The 21,123-nt window shown below is 39.2% G+C and overlaps 3 protein-coding genes and 1 pseudogene across 3 annotated transcripts; 2 read left to right on the plus strand and 2 right to left on the minus strand.

Annotated features, from left to right (window-relative positions):
• Positions 1–549: 549 nt before the first annotated feature.
• LOC111334502 (uncharacterized) lies at positions 550–2,705 on the minus strand. The gene has a single exon (XM_022940252.2). It carries the CDS (start codon positions 2,565–2,567, stop codon positions 1,170–1,172), a length of 1,398 nt encoding a protein of 465 aa, XP_022795987.2. The 5' UTR covers positions 2,568–2,705; the 3' UTR covers positions 550–1,169.
• Positions 2,706–2,874: 169 nt separating this feature from the next.
• LOC111334501 (uncharacterized) lies at positions 2,875–7,782 on the plus strand. The gene is made up of 3 exons (XM_088753448.1): positions 2,875–3,251; positions 4,172–4,951; positions 5,476–7,782. Exons 2-3 carry the CDS (start codon positions 4,342–4,344, stop codon positions 6,642–6,644), a joined length of 1,779 nt encoding a protein of 592 aa, XP_088609574.1. The 5' UTR covers positions 2,875–3,251; positions 4,172–4,341; the 3' UTR covers positions 6,645–7,782.
• A 2,027-nt stretch (positions 7,783–9,809) lies between these two features.
• Positions 9,810–16,206, plus strand: LOC111334505 (uncharacterized). Its single transcript, XM_088754446.1, has 4 exons — positions 9,810–10,068; positions 10,186–11,162; positions 14,108–14,152; positions 14,292–16,206. Exons 1-3 carry the CDS (start codon positions 10,040–10,042, stop codon positions 14,116–14,118), a joined length of 1,017 nt encoding a protein of 338 aa, XP_088610572.1. The 5' UTR covers positions 9,810–10,039; the 3' UTR covers positions 14,119–14,152; positions 14,292–16,206.
• Positions 12,626–14,126, minus strand: LOC148734324 (uncharacterized; annotated as a pseudogene).
• Positions 16,207–21,123: the final 4,917 nt, after the last annotated feature.

Here is a 21,123-nt window from a genome sequence, read left to right on the forward strand (position 1 = left end):
ACATGTTAATCACTTCTGGGAGTTCAAGGGTTCACCAGTAAAGAAGAAAATGATATGTCATGCACTAAAATCATCACAAGCTGAAATACCAAGGATAGCTTCCAGTTTTACACAATTTTTTTCTGGTTTGAAAAACTATGACCTCAAACTAGACAAAGCAAAATTTTGTCACCAAAACAGCATGAAAATATATGCCTTTGTGACAAAGTTATACGTTCTCCAAGACTGAATTTCAGAGTTCCAAATAGCCCTCTGGGTTTGAAGTTTGGCACAATAACCATCATGCCACATGTTCCCTACAAAAGATGAAAAGCAAACCTCAAACTATGTGATGATGGAATTGGTACTCAAACTCTGGAGATGCCAGTGTCAGGTAAGTATTCTTACTATGTAATTCTAACTCCCTTGTAAAGCACTGTGAGATTTTCAGCTTTTCTTTCCTCTTCACTCACCTGACCCTCCAGTTTGTTATTATTTACTAATAACTTTGTAAGAAAAAAGCACTTCACAGAGCTGATCAAGTGACAAAAAATTCAAAATATTAACTGATTGAAGTTGCTTTTCTTTTATTGAAAAAGAGAGAACTATGCATTTGTCATTATTTAAAAACTGAGGATTGAGCTGAATGTGTACACCAGTGAAATAAATTTCCTGATTTTGTTGAGTACTACTAATGTTAAAACTGAAGTATCTGTAATAGAAAAAAGAATCATCTATTAACATTGTTCATTTCTTTGTCAATGATTCCTAACCCTAACAAAGACAGTACTAACTTAAATTTTCTAAAATTAAAAACACTCAGTTTATAGCATTGTAAACTTCAGAAATGATGTACAGAAATCAGCAACCAAGATTATAAATTCAGTTCTGACTGAGGTGTTGTTTTATTCATCATCAGAAATGACTTGAAACTTTTACATTTTAACTAAAAAGAAATTAACAACTTATCAAGGAAATAAATACAGATCATAATGACAAGCTTTACTCCTATCTCAGTGGTATATAGTGATCAAGCTTTTTTCCCATGAACTTATAGGCTTAGGGGTAGTAGAGTAATGCATGCGAAGATGTTTATTATTATAGCTTATACTTAAATGTCTGCTTGGATGCTGTGGAAGTTCTAACATTTTGCATGCCTGATGAAGTATGATTTATGGCATTCTCTGACATCAGTTGTCACATATATTAGCCAAAGCTGGGACTTCCAGTTTTGTTCCAGAAACACGTGGCAACAAGGGCTCAGAAAAGCTGAGGCCTTTCTTCACCTTTCTGTCCATCTCTTGGGACAGTTTTTTCAGTGCATCATCCAGCTTTCCCGTACTTGGCACTATATTTGCAGCCTCACTCAGAGTCAGTTTCTTTCCTTTCTTGTTGCACTTTGGTAAAGAGAATGCCTTGGTGAAACCAGCTGATGACCTTTCAGCAAATTTACCATGAGGCTGACTCACAACTGTTGAAGGATATGGGTATCCAATGGTGTTCCTGGTGATTGGCAGCCAGTCCAACTTACCCTCCCCTACCGGGCCAGATTTTCTTTTTTGGCTCACAACCCTCTGATCCTTCGTTTTTTTGGACCCTTTTGAACTAGTGGAATCGTCCAATTTTTTAGAGTGTGACCCCAAAACTTTACTTGCCAAGATGCTGTCATCAGCAGTTTGCCGCTGTGCCGGTGTAATCTTCTGCAGAGGCTTAAGCTCCGTTGAACTGTTCGTAGAAATCTCAACTTTTGAGGAAGGTTTGACGATATCCTGAGGTCTCAATTGACATAAATCGCAGAATGAAACCACTGGGTTTTCCTTCCGTGCAGCTACTGCGTGAATCACTTTGATTTTATGATCTTCGGTTCGGTATTGGGTGATCAACGGAACACGAACGGAAGGCTCGAAACAGAAAGGAAACCTGCGCTTATCAACAAAGAACTCTCCTTTCAGATCTAAGTTCTCCAGGAGACGACGATCAAAGGTCTGCGCCGGATCGCTGATAGAAATGCTTCCATTGCTGGTCTCTTGAAAAGTGATCATGCCACCGTTCTCAAGAAGAAGCGTTTGGTTCGGATATTTGTGAGAGGCAGTCATGTTTCTGAGCACTTGAAGCGGAGTTCTCTCGACATATTCCAACGTTCGAGGATCAATAATGTATCTCCAGCAAGGGCTGTCATAAGATAGCACATCAGCGTTTTGAAAATTCCGCATATTTGTTCTCACAGTCTTATTTCCTGGCCACGTTCCTCCTGTTTTTACCTTGTTTATTTCAGTGACGCTATTTACGTTCGAATTCGAATTCGTGATCATTCCAGCGAGACGCTTCACTTTAGCGTAATGACTTTCCGAATCCGGGCTATTTCGCCAACATTTGTCTTTAGCCTTCTTCTTTCGATCAGCGGATGAAATATATCGAACGTTTGGCGCTGTGCGTTTCCATCCACAAGTGACTTCATCCCAGCTGCTCGAGAACACGACACGGTCAAAATCTTCTTCCTCTCGACTCTCGCTAGAATCGAGTAGCTTTTCTATTAGCTCTCTTTCTTTACTGCCCGTTTCTACGCTCGGACCGTCAGCTGGTTCCATATCAAAATTGTTTGGGAATTATTGAATAATTCAACCTGCTTTCCCACTGCGGAATAAGTTATTGAATTTACTGTCCATTTTCCATTACCTTGTTTAAAATTCATTTGAAAGGGTGAATGTGATTTCTTTCTTTATGAGTTTGTGTTGCTAGGCAACGAGCCCCAAGCGCGCCTTGCTAATTAGCCCACTACAACCATTCAAACAAACGATACAAAATAACTACATTTTCACAAAACCTAGGATAAAATTATTCTTTGAAAGAGTTTCTATCTGAAAAATAACAGATGTTGTCACAGGGAATCACGACAGAGCTATTTTGTCAGACAGTTGATGATTAATAATTATATTTTTAGCCGCGTCAATTGTCTGGTTTTCAATGCCACAGTTTTACATACTAAGAACCTCAAGTGGCTTCTAACAAAGAAAACCAAGCCTATTTTGTCCTAATTTGGTTCGTTTGTCTTGTAATTTTCATGGTTTTTGAGAGTTTTATTTCCAATTTAACATTCCTTTTCCTTTCGATCGAGTTCTTTTTATGTTTCCGTGAAACTAAATTATTCATCACTGACAAAGAACCGTCTCTGTGTTTCTGACAGAGAATCCAATGATCTGCGAATCACTCAAGGCGTATCAAGTCAAGAGACAAGGCAAATCGAAGCGTGAAGGGCAAATGAACTCCTTTAGGTAATTATCACGATTATCGCTCGTTAATCCTGTAATCCAGCTATAGAGGTTTTTATTTGCCGGAGCCAATACTGTTCTAACGGCGACTCCTTAATTGTTTTAGTTTAGAAGCAGAGGCCCTGTTTGTTTATTGCTACTTGTTGTAATTTCTTAAGACGCGGAAGTCTATCGCATATTGATCTGCAAAATGACGCGAGTGTCAGTGGGTGACAGGAGGGTTCATCGAGTTGTTATCGATTTGCATTTAATCTAATCTATTTAATTCGCCTCAGACTTAATTTGGGAAACTATACATGTCCATGCAGGTTATTTGCCATTGCCATCTTAGAGGCCCCAGTCTACTTTTCCTCTCCTCCCTTCCTCTCGCGAACTGAGTATCATCGCGTTTTCATACTAGGTAACTCTAGAATAAGAGCCCTTTGAAAACAGTAATTATCTTTCGAGTCATGAAGTGAAATCGACTTCCCCATCCCCACCCCCTATGAAAGCTCGCAGCTAGACAAGTACGGGTGATCATCTTAAATACATTTCGGTAGACAATAGACAATAATTCCTCGTTCAAATCTATAATGGTTCCCTCTCCAACCCAGTCAAACATTTGTCGCGCGGGCCCTGGTACTCTTCTATTTTCAACGCCGCTACAGAGAACTGAAGCGTTTTCGAAGACGGAGTATATATGATATGGCATGAAAACATTTCCCATGAACTTCACCGACAAGTACAGTTGGCAATGTAAACCCATACTATCGTTGTCATTGCGTAAGATATTTTGACGTAGCTCTGGGACCGTATATGCAAAAAGAGAATAATTTGGACTCTGTAAGGGGTACCGGTATTACTAGCTACGTCATGAATATTATAATTCATTTACTATCGAAAAAATTGATGATAACCTTAACATGAAATTTAATTATTTTTAGGCTTATATTAAAAGCAGAATGCAGACGTTTGTTATGACCAATTCCCGGAAACCGGCCTCCTTTCGTGGAAACACAATGTTGTAGTTACGCATGCGCATCACTTCAAAAGGGCCTTCCGCTTGAATGAAATTGATTTGGTTTCACACTACCGAGAAGTGAATTTGGCGAAAATGCTAAAGAATGATCGGTGTTGGCGATGTGATGTTACCTGTAAGTCACCGACTTCGAAGGTGTGCTGTAGTAAATGCGAGGTGGCTTATTACTGCAGCGAAATGTGCAGGAACAGGGATCTGTTTCGACATGAGGTGGACTGCCAAACTGCCACCTTAAAGAGGAAATGTTCTGGATGCAGTAAGGAAAGTAGCCGATTGAAACAGTGCGGTAGCTGTCTGCAAGCCTGGTATTGCGATCAGGCTTGTCTGAGGAAATCCTGGCCCGCACATAAAGTTTCTTGTCAAAAGATGACGAGAAATACAAGAGAAATGTCTCTAAAGATTAAGAAACTCCACGACCTCACAGAGTTTACGCCAGGCACTGCAACGGTTTACTACTGGGGTAACATTCCTGCACAAGATCTTATCAAATTTCCGCTGAACGAAGGTGCTGAGTATTCGAAGCCTATGTCAATCCTTGCTTGTGGTGTTGGTGACCCACGCAATATCGTGTTGTCGGTCTCAAAGCTTCCAGAAGTTTACCAAGAAGAGCTCACCTTTGTCTTGAATGACATTTGCGCCTGTACACTCGCCAGAGCGATACTTTTACTTTATATGATAATCAAAGGTAAGGCACGTTTATATAAATCAGAGCCACAAAGGGGGTAACCAAGGACATTGGAATTGTGCGTACATCAGCAGATCAGTTTAAAAAGATTGGATGAGGGTCTTGTAGAACACCTTGGGACTAAAATTTGGACTCTAAAATCAGGGCCTGTTTACACGAAGGTGGGGGGACCCCCTGGGTAGGTGAGGTAACCTGCTAAGCTGTGGTGGAATTAAAAACCTGCGTTTACATACAATCTTCCAACCCCGAGATCCCAGGATGAGGTCGTTCACGCGCTTGCAAATGTAACATGAACGCGACCCTAACTAGGCGGGTTACCCCACCTTAAGATGCGTACATGGTAAATTGCGATCCCGGCTGACAGGGTCACCCTACTTGACAGATCAGGCAACCTGCCTGGTGCAATGAGGATCCAGAACTCAGTTCCAAAACTCCCTCACAATTTGAATTACTACAGACTGAATGGGATCTGAATAAGTGTAGAAAGCAAAGTTTAATGGATTTTTTTGGTTTTGTTTTAACAGGCGGAGAGCAAGCTGCAAGTTCCGTGACGCAGATTTGGTATTCACTGTATCTCAGCGAATATGATTATAAGCTGGTTGTCAATGCCTTGGAAGATTTAATCCAAACGTCCAGCCTTGAAGAACTGACAGAAGGCATCCTGAGGATGGAGCAAAACCAACTTCATGAAGTCGCGCAAGTGTGGCGAACTTGGCTGGAACTTAGCTCACGGAAGGAAAAGTGGATAACGGAAGCCCGAAGAAGACGCTTTGACAACCCCGGAGCGAAGGAGGGCATGAGACTGCACTTGGCCGAAATCCCGAAAGAGCATAAAAAGTCTGCATCAGATTGGTTTGCCAACGGGATCCTGTTGTCCAAGGAATCGAGAGGTGCGCTTCTTTTTGAAAATTTCACTCTGACAGGTTCTGACTTTCAGATCAGTCGTAATAAAGGCCCGTTCTCTTACATCATTCAGTCTTCGGTCTCTCCCTTCACATCATGGGATTACGAAGATGTCCGCCGTGTAAGCAGTGCACCGTCAATTCTGAAAATGTACAGTGAGTATGTTAGTCAGGTGCTCAAGAGATGCTCTCTGAGGTTGGTGACAGGGCAAGTGAAATTTCACTTCCTGTTGTGCAACTGTATGGAGATAACTCCATTCCTTCCTCCAGACCGGAAGTACGATCGAGTGACAACCTCAAATATCGCTGATTTTGTACCACTGGGGAGACTTCTGGAAAAGTTGAAACCACACATGAATCCCAATAACCCTTCATCAGTCATCATCACTGAGTTTCAGAACTGGATCCAGTTTACAGATTGGGAGTTCAAGGCTGCCAAATTTGCACGCGACTTGCCACGAGGGGACAACTTTCGCAAGAAAGTCCTTGAAGACACCAAAAGTCATGCCATCGCCTATTCCACCGCGAGACAGGCTTTCGTGGAGTACCAAGACCACTGTGTAGAGTTCATCACTTACCTCCGAGCTGCTTTGGTGACCTCTGAGGTCCCTTTCCAGCGTAATCGCAAGCTCACGTGGTCATCAGTAGCAGATTATAACGGGTTAATTGTCCGCAACTTCCTCCGCTGCCAAAATCGCGTCTTTCCAGCTAAGTGGCTGTTAAACTGTCGCCGAGTGACCATGTTAAATGGCTTTGAAAGAGCTGTCGAGTGGATTGTCAAACCGACTTAACAAACTACTTTTAAAGTGTCTTTCCTGATAAGGGACCGGTGAGGAGGAATTAGACAATAACAGCTTAGACAAGTTATCATTTATTCTCCTGAAAGCCACGTTTCTGCGGTGTGCTTTCATTTTGGCATTGCTTCAGTACCAGTGAAGCTTACCGTGGTTGATTCATGCAGTTTACCAAACATAGTCATTGTAACATTGTATAGTTCAAAAAGAACCCCTCGCGTAATATCAGTAACGTTACGCGCCTCGTTGGCTATCTATCATCTCATATCCAACTCGCGCTCGTGGAGTGATTGTTAATTATTGCATAGTTTGTCCTGCGCAACAGTTTAGTGTGTTCGCTTTCTATCTTGTCATTTTGTCTCTATACTTTTGTTTTTTTAAGTGTTACCAAAAAGTTCTTCAAAGTTAAGAAACGAAATCCATAATTGCAAAAATAGTGAATTTAATGTTACCGCACTGATTTGTTTTTTTGCAACGAAAATTGAAGCCCAACGCGCGCTGGAAGCAACATGTTGCTGTGGCCATCCTGTTAGTGTTCCTCTCGTGACCATATCATGCAGCGAAACCGGGTAAATAATGCATTGAAAATTCAAATTTCTTTTTGTCTAATTTCCGAAAGGGCACACACTGAAGTTATGGCACTAATAAGTGCAGATATATTTCCTCTAAAATACTGCGCCATTGTGAGCATAATCATGAAGGATGTTCTTTGTTTTTTTTTTTTTTTTTTTTTTTCACTCGGTTTTACTCGCCTTTCTCAGGTATCTACTCTCCTAAGTGGTAATGATAATTTCAGCAGTGGACATCCCATTAAGTTGCTCTTCTTGCCCACTGTTTCCAGGTCGACTAGGAATTTGGAATGTTGGTTTCTGTGAAGGGAGGAAAACCGAAGGACCCGGAGAAAAACCCTTGGGGCAAGAACAAAAATCAACAACAAACTCAACCCACATTTAACACCAGACGCGGGACTCGAACTCAGGCCACAGCACAGTTGGGAGGCAAGCGCTCTCCCCACTCCGCCATCCCTGCGCCCCTAACTTAGCTGGTTTTTAGACAAGTCACGTTCTAAGGAATTTAAGAAAGAAAATAATAACTATTATGATTAAAATACTCGCACATACTGAGTCTTTCCTAACTTAGTCTGTTTAACACAGCGCGGTCAAACACATTGCATGCGCAAGAGTCTAAACACGATATAGCGAACTTCCGAATGAATGTCCATGGTTAAGCAAGGAAGGAAATATTTAATTTCCAACTTTCCTATACGTAGGACATAGGGAGTAAGGATTTTGGAGAAAGATTATATCATGTTTTCTTTTGTTTTATTGTGAAATATCCGAACTGCCTTAAACGCGGACATTTCGTTTCGTGGTTCGTAAATGTGAAAGCCAATCAAATCCTCTTAATGACCTGAGGAGAAAAATAACTGAGAAAATAAATCATTATTGAGGAGGGGTCTTTGGCTAAGATGATAAATTTCAAATGGACAAATATGAGCCTTGATTGGTTGAAAACTAGATAGGATAAAGTAGTTCCTGGGTTACTCAAGAAGAACTACGTCTCGTGTTACCCCCTACACTTCTCTCGTGATCTAACTGCATCTTGAGTGCTTTACAACAGAACAGAGCATAGTCAAAGCTTTTTTATCTGTTAAATCCATGGCAGAAATGCACTTTTTAATTCATTTATAAATGATACGGGGGATATTTTGCGGGTTTCGCAGTATTTTTTAGAGCATCGTAGGGCTATCCTGAACTCGGCCAAAAGCAAGTCCTTTTACTTATTTATTTATTTACTTAGTGTAAAAAATCAAACACGGGGAAGGAAAAAATAGCAACACTTTCCCTTCTTACCTTCCTCCATGTTTCCCACGTGTACGACAAAACTCAGTTCCAGTGGGGTGGTCCATAGGGGTGTTCCATGGACCGGGTCCATAGGGGTGATCCATGGACCGAGTCCAAAGGGGTGGTCCATTGACCGGGTCCAAAGGGGTGGTCCATGGACCCCGGTCTATGTTTTCTATACATCCCCATTCAGTCTTGTTCTACAATCTAAATAGATATCAAGAATCAAAGACTTGATCCTCCGTTTCTGTTATAAGTAAGATTTGGGATGTCAATTTTTACCGATGAATATAATTCAGGGGAATGTTACCGAGGAACGAAGGCTGTTTTTTCCTCTTGTAGCTTCTACTAAGTGAGTGCATGGAGGTTTCATCTTGAACGTTTTGCAGTGACTTGAATCTAAAAATGCTCATATCTTTCAACCTAGAAAAAGGATTGATTTTCTCTTTTTCTTGGCAGAAAGGTTCCTAGTAGCAATCTCTTGCAATTTAAAACCTTGTTCAATTAAATATGAGAGCTGTTCTTTGCTTATTACGTAAGAGGGACGTCCACATCTACCATCTTGTTGCACGCTAGCGCTATAACCTCCAAAAGAATTCGCAGTTCTTTCGATTTCTACCAGCAAACTATGAGCTCTTCCCATGGTTTCTGTAATGAAATCATCGATGTCTAGATTTACCAACATCCTTTACATCAAATCTACTTTACCAACAAGAAGCTGAACATTTCCATGACTGTTATGTACGCCTTCAACATTACTTAAAATATCTAGGATATTATGAACACGGTCCAGCAAATACGAGATATCGTCCATTTTTCATCTCACAAGATAACCTCGTACGATGTTATGAGGCTTTCATGAGGTACTTGACCTTAGTGAGCCTGCGCTCCTTCGTTAATAGCTGGATTGCGGTTGGATGATGGAAAGTTGAATGTTGAATAGCGCGAAGTACTGCATGCTGAATATCCACTACAAAGTGGAATTACGAGAAGTACAATGTTTAATACTTGAAACTTGGAAGTTTAATTGTAAAAAAGACAATGTTGAATCGGAAAAAGTTTCATAAGGAATAAAAACTTGGATATCCAATCGTGAAATAAGGAAGAATACTAAAAGTACAATGTCAAATCGCAATGTTGAATTTTGGCCCCGATGGGACGCCATACCCTAAGGCACCTCTCCATTTATAGCGCGCCTTCGTGTTTAAGTATCATATTGAGCATCAATCGATTTTTTGGAGATTTTGTTTATTCAGCACTGCATTTCATTCGTCCGCCATTTTGTTTTTTCCGACTTTTTCCGATGACACTCGGTCCCAGTCTCAGAAGGAGGGAGGGCCTTCTGGTCTATCCCATACGTGACTTCCAACTCTCGACGAACGCCTTCGATGTAGCGTCGCCAGAACATCGATGAGGATGAGGTCATTGCTGTTTTGATGTTTGCTTTGATTTTGAATACAGAATCGTGAATACAGGATCGATCGTCATTGTTGTTCTCATCCTCGAACTCGCCAAAGTTTTTTTTTTTTTCCTGTTCTTTTTAACGTGATGACTTCATCGCTGGAATGGAAGGCATGGTAAGTTTTTAAAAATATAACTAACGAGGTAGACTAACTACGATACCTTTGAATTCTATCACGGATACTATAAAAAAATTACGAATACACGTACAATATGAACATATTTTGTTGTAGGTTGCTGCGGAGCTTTGAACACTGCGAGGGAGGTCTGTTACGAGTCAACGACATAATTTCTGATGCAGAGCAAGTGAAAGAAAAATTTGCCCGCCCTCCCAACTCGAAACTTTTCGGTCACTTAATAAAGCAAATATGGGGATGCAGAGTAAAGCTAGTAAAACGGGGCTCGCACAAACAAAGGCGGGTGAATTACTATGAAAATCTGCAGCGAAAATCGCCCTGTAACACCAGCTTGGTTGACCTTAGGTCACAGATTCAGCAGATCTCATCGCTGAAAGGTTGGCACTTACTTGATCAAGGAGAAGATCTCTCTTTCATCCGCCACGAGTCTTGGTCATTTAAAAACCAAAGAGTGATTACGGAGATTAAAGTAAGGGACGAAAATGGATTCAACTCCATTTCACTACAAGCACATGGATGTCAAACTTACATCACCGATTTCTTCAAATTCGACTGCCCTGAAAACCAACAAGGCAGAATAGAATTGGTCTTGTCCACTGTTAATAGCTACCCGTTATGTCGTGGGATTACAGTTACAAATGAGGCACTACATACTACGCTTCCCTATGAAAGTGGCAATTACTCCGCTGATTTGACCAGTTCAGCAAACAATTCAGAAAGGAGAGCATTTTCTGCAAAATGTTTAATAATCTGCAGTTTAGGTGATTCTTGCACCAATTGCAAAAAATTGCAATATTCGGTTCGGCAATGCAAAAAGAGAAAACTTGAGAACAACGGAATAGTCAGCCCCTTTACCAACAAGCGCTTCCTCTCCAAAGCCGAAGTAAGCAAGCAGCTTCAAAAAGAGAGGCAAGCAGGGCTAAATGCAGAAAAAAGGGAAAAGTATTGGAGGGAAAAGTTTGAGGCAGAGTGCCTGGAGATGGATGATGAAGACCATACAGTGGACGATAGAATATTGCGGGTGACAGAAAGCACTGAAGTAGATGGACATATTAGGATAAGGATTTCAAGAGGTATTGAGTATAATAATATAACTTATTTAAAAGTTGCTGTATGTAGGAAAACTGCTGAAAATAAATGTGATGTTTTCTTGTCGCCCAAGAGCAAAAGTTTTCATAAAATTGGACACCACAGGCCATAGTGCTAAGAGCACAGCCCTGTGCATTTCTATATTTTTAGATTTCCCATTGAGAGAATTTTATACTTTTAGTATTGAAGGAAACAGGAAAAACTCCAAAGAGATGCTAACACGTAAATGCATGGCACTCTATCTGAATAACTATTCCTTTAATTCATGGCCTCTTGCCTAAGCAGTGGCTGTTACAGGATGCATTGCTCTTTGAACTGATTGTTGTTTGCCCTAACCTAATAGAATTTTGGGTTGACTGCTGCTGTAAAAATGTGGGATTGTGGTTTTGCCCATTGCAAGAACATATCTGGCAGAAATGATTCTCCACATAGATACATGCATCATAAGCTTTATTTATCCTCGAATTTCAGTGTAGCTTACAAGCTAGTATCTCCAATCCTAATTACTAATTTTAAAAGTTACAGCAAGAACAAGGCTAAAAAGATAAAAAAATAATTCATAATATAATAATATAATAATGCAGTCTTACTTGGAAATTCAGTAAGCTTGTAGTGAACCAGAGACTGGAAGCCAGGGCACATTGATTGCAAGTCAAACCAAAGTTTACGGGATATGAAGTGGTTGCTGTGGCTTTGACTTTCATCAGCCCAGTGGTGCATCCAGTAATAAAAGCTGTTCAGCCCATTCAGTGTTGCATCATGTGGTGAAGTGATAAAGAGCCTATCATTGATTATAAAGGCTGATAGTTTCGAAAGAAACTGTTTGGGGCTGCGAAACGTCAGCTTTTGTAATCGTTACGGTGGCCAATTTACCATTTCAACTTTGTTGATATATCCAAATTATATCCTTGATTATAGTTCACCACTAAATTTTCTCCAGTTCTTATTGGTTTAAATCGATCACGTGACGCGATAGTGTTCATCTGTGGAGAGACACTATCAGCCCATAGTGCCCGCCCGTGGAAAATTCCCGGATGGATAGTGCCCGTCCACGGAAAATACCTGGATTGATAGTACTCATCCGTGAAAAGTTTTGAATAGTTTGACGGCCGCGAAGTTAGGCAGATCGGAAAAACAGTGACTTTTCAATTCTGACAGGTACAACGTATTATTTAGCCAATGTACGGTTGCAAATTATTGACATTTGTGACAAGCTGTAGGCGCAGAAGAAAATTTAGTGGTGAACAATAAAAACAATTGAGTGTTTATGTCTTGGAACTATAGGTCTGATAGTTACCCCATGAAAATTTGATGTTTTTAAAACTAGCATATTTGTTTTAAGAACATCAAATTTCCGCAGGGCAGCTATCAGCCTATAGTTCCTCGACAAAAACACTCTATTGTTTAAATAGGCTGAGAAGCTCACTTGTGTGATGCAACAGCTCAATCACTGCATCTAGTGCATTAGCATCATTGGATTTGTGTCCCTGGTACTTCTGGAATGCAAGTAGAGTTTTAATATATAACTATACAAAATTGTTTCAAGAGGTTTTAAATATTGTTCACCTGCATCAAAAAAAGCATCCTTGAATCCAGCACATCTTCTGCAAGCTTGTTCCTCATAATGCTGACTGAATCAATGTCAAAGTGCTGGACAGTTAACTTCTCATGTAATGGCAGGCTGTAGCTCTGCTGGTCCCAGTTAAAAGCTTCTCTGAATTGGCTCCAGATGATACATTTCCCACCAATATTGAGGCTCGTAGGCTTGCCATTTTTGTTGCTTTTTTAAATATTGTTCCTTATTTTTTTGATGGTATGCTGCTGAAAAGATAACAAATTTAAATTTTTGTGTCAATTATTTATTGCTATCAAAATCAACATACCAGTAAGTTTTTTTGATGAGGATTTTAGGTTGTATTGACTAAATTCATCCCAATAAATTCTTCTAGAGCAGATAAAAAAAATAATTTGATCACCTAGAACCATGCCAGTGCAAATAGTTTGAAAAATTCTTTGAAAAGCTCTTTGAAAAAGAAATCAAAGCTGATTTAGAGGCCTTTTCTTTTAATGAAGAAGCATCAGTCATCACAATGAAATCAAAGGATTTTATCTATTTTAAAAATATTTTTGCTTATTTTAATTATATTGTTGTAAATTGTGACCCATTTAAATATTTTAGCTTGTTAATAATCTCTATTGAATTTCTGTAAATAGTTCTATTTCCTGTCTTTGTTACTATGTTATTTGTAATTGTAATTCTGTAGGTCCACATCAGCCTATGGCTGCCTTTTTCTTAATTTACGCATCAAATACAGTATGTATGTATATATGTATGTATGTATGTATGTATGTATGTATGTTTGTATGTATGTATGTATGTATGTATGTATGTAGTGAACATGTGAGAATCAATGTTTCCATTCCAAACCCTCAATTTTATTATACTCCTCAATCCTCATGTAACCCACAATGTAAGGGGTAATATTGTGTTAATAAGCAGAAAAAGATTTTTACCTTTAGATCCATTATAAATATCATTAGACCCCCAGTATAAATGTTGGTTGTGACAAACTTGCTTTCAGCAGGGTCCTTATTCTTGAAATGCAATTCAATGAACTGCCTATGACAATCTGCACCATCCATCACACACCAGTATATTTTTTACATTAGAAAAGAATATATTCAATAAATTGATACTCAGTTATTAAGGATAGTACTAATAGTACTAAGTTACTGACAACAATCATTCACTTGACTCTGATGATGACTTCCGCACAGGTTGTCGAAACGTCAGTCACTGCCACCGACAACAGTCCTTCTCAGGACTACACTCACCCGGACGATCAGACTACATCTTCACACATATTCTTTTGTTATTGTGTCCTTTTTTGTTATCTTGCAATAAATTATTCTTTTTCCATATTTTCAGGTACAACTTAAATACCTACCAGCCATGTGATAACGATGAAGCAAGGTAAGTATATTGTTACTATTAAGCTGTATATGCCTGTTAATTAATATTAATATTGTTGACTTAAATTGTACCAGTATGTGCATAGTGGAGAATAAACTAGTCATTTCACTCACTTAAATCCAATTTCTAACATCTTCAGGACTCCCTCCCAGAACAGATGATACAGGTCACTTGGAGCACATTTCACACACAGCCATTGAGCTATTGGGAACCTGAAGCCACCGTCACTCAGAAAGACAAATTGTAGCACATGTGTTGCTAGTTCTAGATCATTGCCTTGACCTGAAATTGATAATATAATGTTGAAGTTTTGATTTAGAAATCATAACCTGTAAATTGCTGCAACTGAAGGGACCTACGGTTTAACACTTTCAATTCAGGTTTGTTATAGGATATTTTTTCTCAATCATTTAGCCCCTTCCTCTAAAAGGTTATCTGGTGCCAAAGGCCCATACAGTACAATTCATAGGGATGTTAAGATTTTTTTGGCCTATAGTTTATGTTGTTACTCTAATTTGACTGCTCCTTATAAAAATAATACATAGAAAAAGAGGCTCCTTGCCAAATCTATATATTTATGTTAGCTGTTCAAATGTTGTTGATGACATGCAAGTTATTTATAGAACAAACCTGATATACTCCCCATCAGTTCGTGACCCTTTCCAAGGTCAACAAAGCCTACAAGATCAGTTGTGTTTGCCACCTACAGAGGTCATCTCTAGGTTCTTCTGTAAGTTTAATGAGGTAATCAGTATTAGTGCTATGTAAGTAAGTAATCTGCTTGGAAATGAAAATATTGAACTGTTTTTTTTTTTTAAAAAACTAAAAATCTCCCAGGACACATGTCAAGTGAGTAGTATACTTAATTTTGTTTTTGTAGTGAAATGTACATGTCTATCAAAAAATAGTGACGGCAAAAAGTATTTGATTTCACTTAAAAGCATATTCACTGCTTTAATTGTGAACGTTTCATTTTAAACATGAGTGTTATGCTGGATACCTTTCATTAGTGTAGTATGTCTTCCAAATTTTCTAAAATTCACTGGAATCTTCATCTTATCAATTGCAAATCCTCCTAAGTAATCTCCTGGTTTCAAACCACTTTCTTCAGCAGCATTTAGGCACCATCTAAGGATTTCATCATTCCACCCTGGGATCTCTTTAACTTTGTTCTTACAAATTCTGTAAATATAGACCAATTATCATGGATCTCAATAATGTTGCTGTTTTATTTCACACAATATGGAAAAGGGACAGGGCGAAATTATTTTTGTCAATAATTATTAAACACTTCCCAGTAACTTTATAAAATCATGAAGTGCCGTTGTACTTTTCCATACCGTATTGTTTTATTGCTTGGAAGTATTATAAACTGTCGAAGGGGATCTAGTACATGCGGGTTCTTGCAGTAAAGATCCAGGCATAATTTCATGACTCTATAAATAAATGTGAATGAACTTTTGTATCATAGAATACACATAGTTATGTTGATTTAACCCTTTAACTCCCAAGACCTGGGTCGGGTTGTTCAAAGCTGTGTTAAGATAACCCTGGGTTAGTGTGAAATTTGATTTCAGATCTGAAAGCTCTGAAAGAAAATTCAGCTTAATTCCATTCGTCTACAATTTGATGATTGAATGTCCTAAAATAAACTAGGAAAATTATCCCAAAATGGCTTTTGATTAGAGAATTTAGAAACCTGGATTAAAATTTAACCCTGGGTTGGAGCTAATCGGCCTTTGAACAACTGGGCCCTGATTGCTAATTCTCCTCTCTAGCTACTACAGATTTCCTTGGGGGAGGGGGGGGGGGGGAAGGGGGCGGTGACTTCCTTGCCCGAAAAAAACACGCAATGCCCGAAAGGGTAAGGGTTGAAATCGGGATGCAAACGGAGACGTTCACCATTTTCCCATCAAATGAAACTGCCATCATTGAAAGCTGTCAATAGCTGGTAGTTACCAGCTGGGTGACATCAGCTCGAATTATGGGATACTTTAATACTGAGATTTACGGATAGAATCGATCGAATAGAATAAACGAATTACTTAATGGAATTTGTGTAGTATTTACCTTTCGCCTTGTTGACCTTGACGGCCGCTTGACCTTTGGTTACCTAAGTTTTTCACGTTTTCTTGAACTTTTCAAGTCCACAGACTTCACAACGAATCGAATGAACTTCAATGAGGAAACCTAAACCTTCCGTGTGAACTCGTCAAAATGTTTTCCCGCTCCGCGAAATTGGCGCGAAAATTAGGCACGAACTGCAGCAGATGTTACCTAAACAATACCCTTTACATTTTACACGATATTATTCAAATTACGAAATCTCTGAAGACACCACTTTCAGGCATCTAATCACCTGAAAAGTAATTAACTAGAAACTTTATTCACGACTTATGGAAATCACGCCAACGGCATTATTTTATAATGTTTTCTCCCAAATGTCAATGCCTGAATCAAGAGCGTTTTGCCCGAAAAATTACATCATTTCCTTCCCATCCCCCCCTCCCCGCTCCCCCGGCTCGTACGCCTATGGTGTTCATATATCTTATTAACCAAGCGCGAGGGCCGTACTGGGAGAATATCGGCCTGAGGTCTTGACAGTACGGACCGAGCGCAGCGAGGTCCGTATAAAAAAGACCGAGGGCCGATATTCTTCCAGTAAGGTCCAGAGCAAGCTTGGTTAATAAGAGATTTATTATACGACTGAAGTTTAAAGGGACGCAAGTGCGGTATCATTCGGGACCATTCGGGACCATTCGGGACAGTGCCCGGTCCAATACTGAGAGAATATTGACCGGCAATAGAGCATTTTGATTGGTTGATTTTAGTTATTGGCCCTCTGACTGCCCGAGGGGTGTAATAAAATCTAGGTAACAACTTCTACCTGATAAGTTTGAATATTCTCATTACCTGTTTGCTGGATAATGTATGGATATTATAGGGAGAAGTTACATGTTTATCACTTTTGGGAGTGAAAGGGTAGGAGCTTGGTGTTTGAGGTGTGAAGGGGAAGAGGGTAAGGATGAGTTTTGTAGGAAATGGACAGTTATTATTTTAATTTTTGCCAATCTTAGACTTCCCAGCATTAAGAGGAACTGGGGGAAACAAAGAAAAGCATATCATTGATGTAAATGACTTTAATTTACTAACCAGGTAATAAGAGAATCTGCCAATAGTTACTGCATTGAAGTTCTGTAAAATGTAGTACAGTCGGGCGTTTTCTCCAATTTATTTTTTTTTCGCATACAAGGTACTGTGACTCGCTATTCCGTGTTTTGAATCTGTCAACACTTTTCAAGCTTGGAAACGAAGCATATTTCACTCGCCGTCAGGATGCACGCAGAACAAAATTTATATCGCGCGAGCCACGCGCTATCGCAGAGGAGCGTTCGAGTAATTTTTTCGATTAATTTTTATTTTTTTTTTAATTTAGAAATAATTAGTAAAATATTAACTCCATTTAATATTAATACAATTTAACAAAAAAGTAAAGTCCAGTCCAGTCCAGTCCAGTCTAGTCCAGAGTCCATTCTATATTTTCCAACTGGCCCGAAAAAAGGCAGCAAAACTGAAAACCGCATGCAAACCTGATAAGACCTAACAAAACCGCTACATTTTCACCTTTAAAGAAAGGGTCAAAAAGGAAAAACCGAAAACCGCATAAGAGTTTGCCTGAAAACCGAATGCAAAAACGATTAAAATCCGCAAACTGCTCTGAACATCAAAACCGAAAAACCGAACCTTTTTGGCCCAAAAACCGAAAAACCGATCCAAAAAACAGTCAAAACCGCAAAACCGAAAATCCCAAAGCCCCCCTCTTTACTGTGCTGGTTGATTGGCATGTTACATTGTTTGCCATTGCCTCTTTATTGAAAGGAACAGTTGAAACATAGTGTATTTCATCAAGATGTCCAATATTTATGACAGTAGTATCAGTTTCTGAGCTAACTGGACTGATATAAGTAACCGATGCAAATCCTGGATTAAATTAATTCTATAATCTGAATTGTCGAGTTTAATGCATCAGCAACTGCTTGTATAACAATTGCATCAGCCCATGTACCCTGAATGGCTGAGGCAGATCCAGGGGTGGTTCGCTCAAACTCTCCTAAATTATCCCTCAAAATGCTGGAAATCATGTTTCCGATGACCTAATTTTCAAAATCTCCCGGGGGAGCTTGCTCTCGGGCAATTCTCCAAACCCCCCTTGACTAAATCCTGGATCCGCCGCAGAATGGTCTGTATTACTTTCAATTAATCTTTCTGGATTGTTTCTCATATATTGCAGCCAGCAATTGGAAGAACAACAGTCCAGTAAACATGAAGCACTGTACTTGCGTGTTTCTTAATGAACACATAGTCCTTTAAAAAATATATATTTTTTTTCTTTCTTTCTTTTTTTTTGTTTTGTTTTGTTTTGTTTTTTGTTTTTTCTGTTGTTGTTGTTGTTTATTTTGAAAAGAAAGGTTATTGGAATACAAATTTAACGCAGGAGGTCCCAGGTCTCCAGTCTTCCCTGGGCTGCCCCGATCACCTTTCTCTCATTTGCGTCCATCACGGCGCGCCGGCAGTCACGTCGACCGTCACGACCGTCACGCCCCTGCATACCAGGTATTCCACCGTTGCAAATTGAAGAAGGCTGGAAAGGAAGTACAGATTAAAGTAGAAATCTTAGCGAAAATAACATCTGATTTATGATCTGCCCTGATATATTCATAGTATACTGTTAGTCAATATGTATACGTAATTATAAAATTATTGAGCACGTGTGCTCTCACTGCTCAACTGGTCAGTTTAGGTAAGAAAATGTAAACACAGTAGTGACGTCACGCTTTTTCGTTTTTAGCCTTTTGGCGGCACAATTTGAAAACATTTCAAACACAAACCTTTCGCAAACTCGAATAGCAGTTTCATGTAAAACCAACAAATATTAGAAATCGAGAAAAACTTCTCAAATTTTGATTTGGGTTTAGCCATCTCTTCTCCCTTGAGCTCAACGATGGGAATGTATTATTTAGATTGCGCATAAATCTATATGAATATAATCTAATGCGTGTCCACAATTTATCAGAGTAATTTAGAGGGCTTTTATTTCAAAATTACTTTCCTTCGAGGTCTTATATCAAAAGAGTGCCATAACTGATCGGAAAGTTTTAGAATAAGTATGAAAAACCTGAATCTTTTTCAAAATTTTGGCGGAGCCATATTCTAACCTTAAGATGTCAAACAGAGAAATTTCTCCCCCCAGGTGCAACAAGACACAATCTGCTAATTCGTCCACCGTCTTCATAGCGCATTATGTATAAGTTATTATGTAGATATCAAATTAAACTGTCTGGTCTTTGAAGAAAAAAAATTCAACAAAAGCCTTCATAACTGACCTAACTGACCTACAAATTGTCAAAGATCTTAAAAGCACGCTCGGTAAAGCGTTATTAAAGTCAAATATGCTAGATCATTTGATACTTCTGATCGGTAACTTAAGGTTACCGTGCACCTTCAGGGGTGTCTCGCGTGCAAGCGATGTAGCGCGTCCGGTTTAAGCTGTAGATATCTAAACCCCTATATCAAATTAAAGCTTACAGGACTGGCTATCAGACTATATCAAAAATTTTGAAAGAAATTAATTGTCGACTTTTTCACGACTTCGAATTGCGGGCGCCCGAATCACCATTTGAACGTTACATGTTAAAGCAAATTTTGTTTTTCGCTTATTTAATGTGTTCCTCCGTTTTCGGGGCCAAAGCGCTAAAAAAAACGTGTCTGCGATTTGCCATATTCAAATTCAGTAAAAAGTAACAGAAAATTTTTGAAATAGGATTAAAAAAATGTGGAGTGATCGTACAAAAATCGCTCTTGAAAAAAAAGTATTTAGAAATCTGCTCTCCTAAGTGGTAATGCTAATTTCAGCAGTGGACATCCCCCTAAGTTGCTCTTCTTGCCCACTGTTTCCAGGTCGACTAGGAATTTGGAATGTTGGTTTCTGTGAAGGGAGGAAAACCGAAGGACCCGGAGAAAAACCCTTGGGGCAAGAACAAGAATCAACAACAAACTCAACCCACATGTAACACGAGATCCGGGACTCGAACCCAGGCCACGGCACAGGTGGGAGGCAAGCGCTCTCCCCACTCCGCCATCCCTGCACCCCTAACTTAGTTTTTAGACAAGTCACGTTCTAAGGAATGTAAGAAAGAAAATAATAACTATTATGATTAAAATACTCACACATACTGAGTCTTTCCTAACTTAGTCTGTTTAAGACAGCGCGGTCAAACACATTGCATGCGCAAGAGTCTAAACACGATATAGCGAACTTTCGAATGTATGTCCTTGCTTAAGTAAGGAAGGAAATGTTTAATTTCCAACTTTCCTATACGTAAGACATAGTAAGGATTTTGGTGAAATATGATATCTTGTTTTTGTTTTATTGTGAAATATCCGAACTGCCTTAACGAGGACATTTCGTTTCGTGGTTTGTAAATGTGAAAGCCAATCAAATCCTCTTGACCCGAGGAGGAAAATAACAGAGAGAATAAATAACTATTAAGGAGGGGTTTTTGGCTAAGATGATAAATTTCCACTGGACAGATATGAACCTTGGTTGGTTGAAAACTAGATGGGATAAAGTAGGTCCTGGGTTACTACGTGTCACACCGTTCTATAACTAAGTTCATCTAATTGCAAGCTATAGCGATAACTCAAGAAGAACTACCTCTCGTGTTTCCCCCTACACTTCTCTCGTGTTCTAGCCGCATCTTGCGCGCTTTACAATAAAAGAGAGCATAGTCAAAGCTCTTTTATTTGTTAAATCCATAGTAGAAATGCTCTTTTTAATTTATTTATAAATGATAAGGGGAATATTTTGCGGGTTTCGCAGTATTTTTAGAGCACCATAGGGCTATCCTGAACTCGATCAGTGTAATTGGCAAAAGTTTTTATCAAACTGCGTTAACAGTTGGCTTGGTTCT

Source organism: Stylophora pistillata, chromosome 3 (genome assembly GCF_964205215.1).
Source record: "Stylophora pistillata chromosome 3, jaStyPist1.2, whole genome shotgun sequence".
Lineage (NCBI taxonomy): Eukaryota > Metazoa > Cnidaria > Anthozoa > Scleractinia > Pocilloporidae > Stylophora > Stylophora pistillata.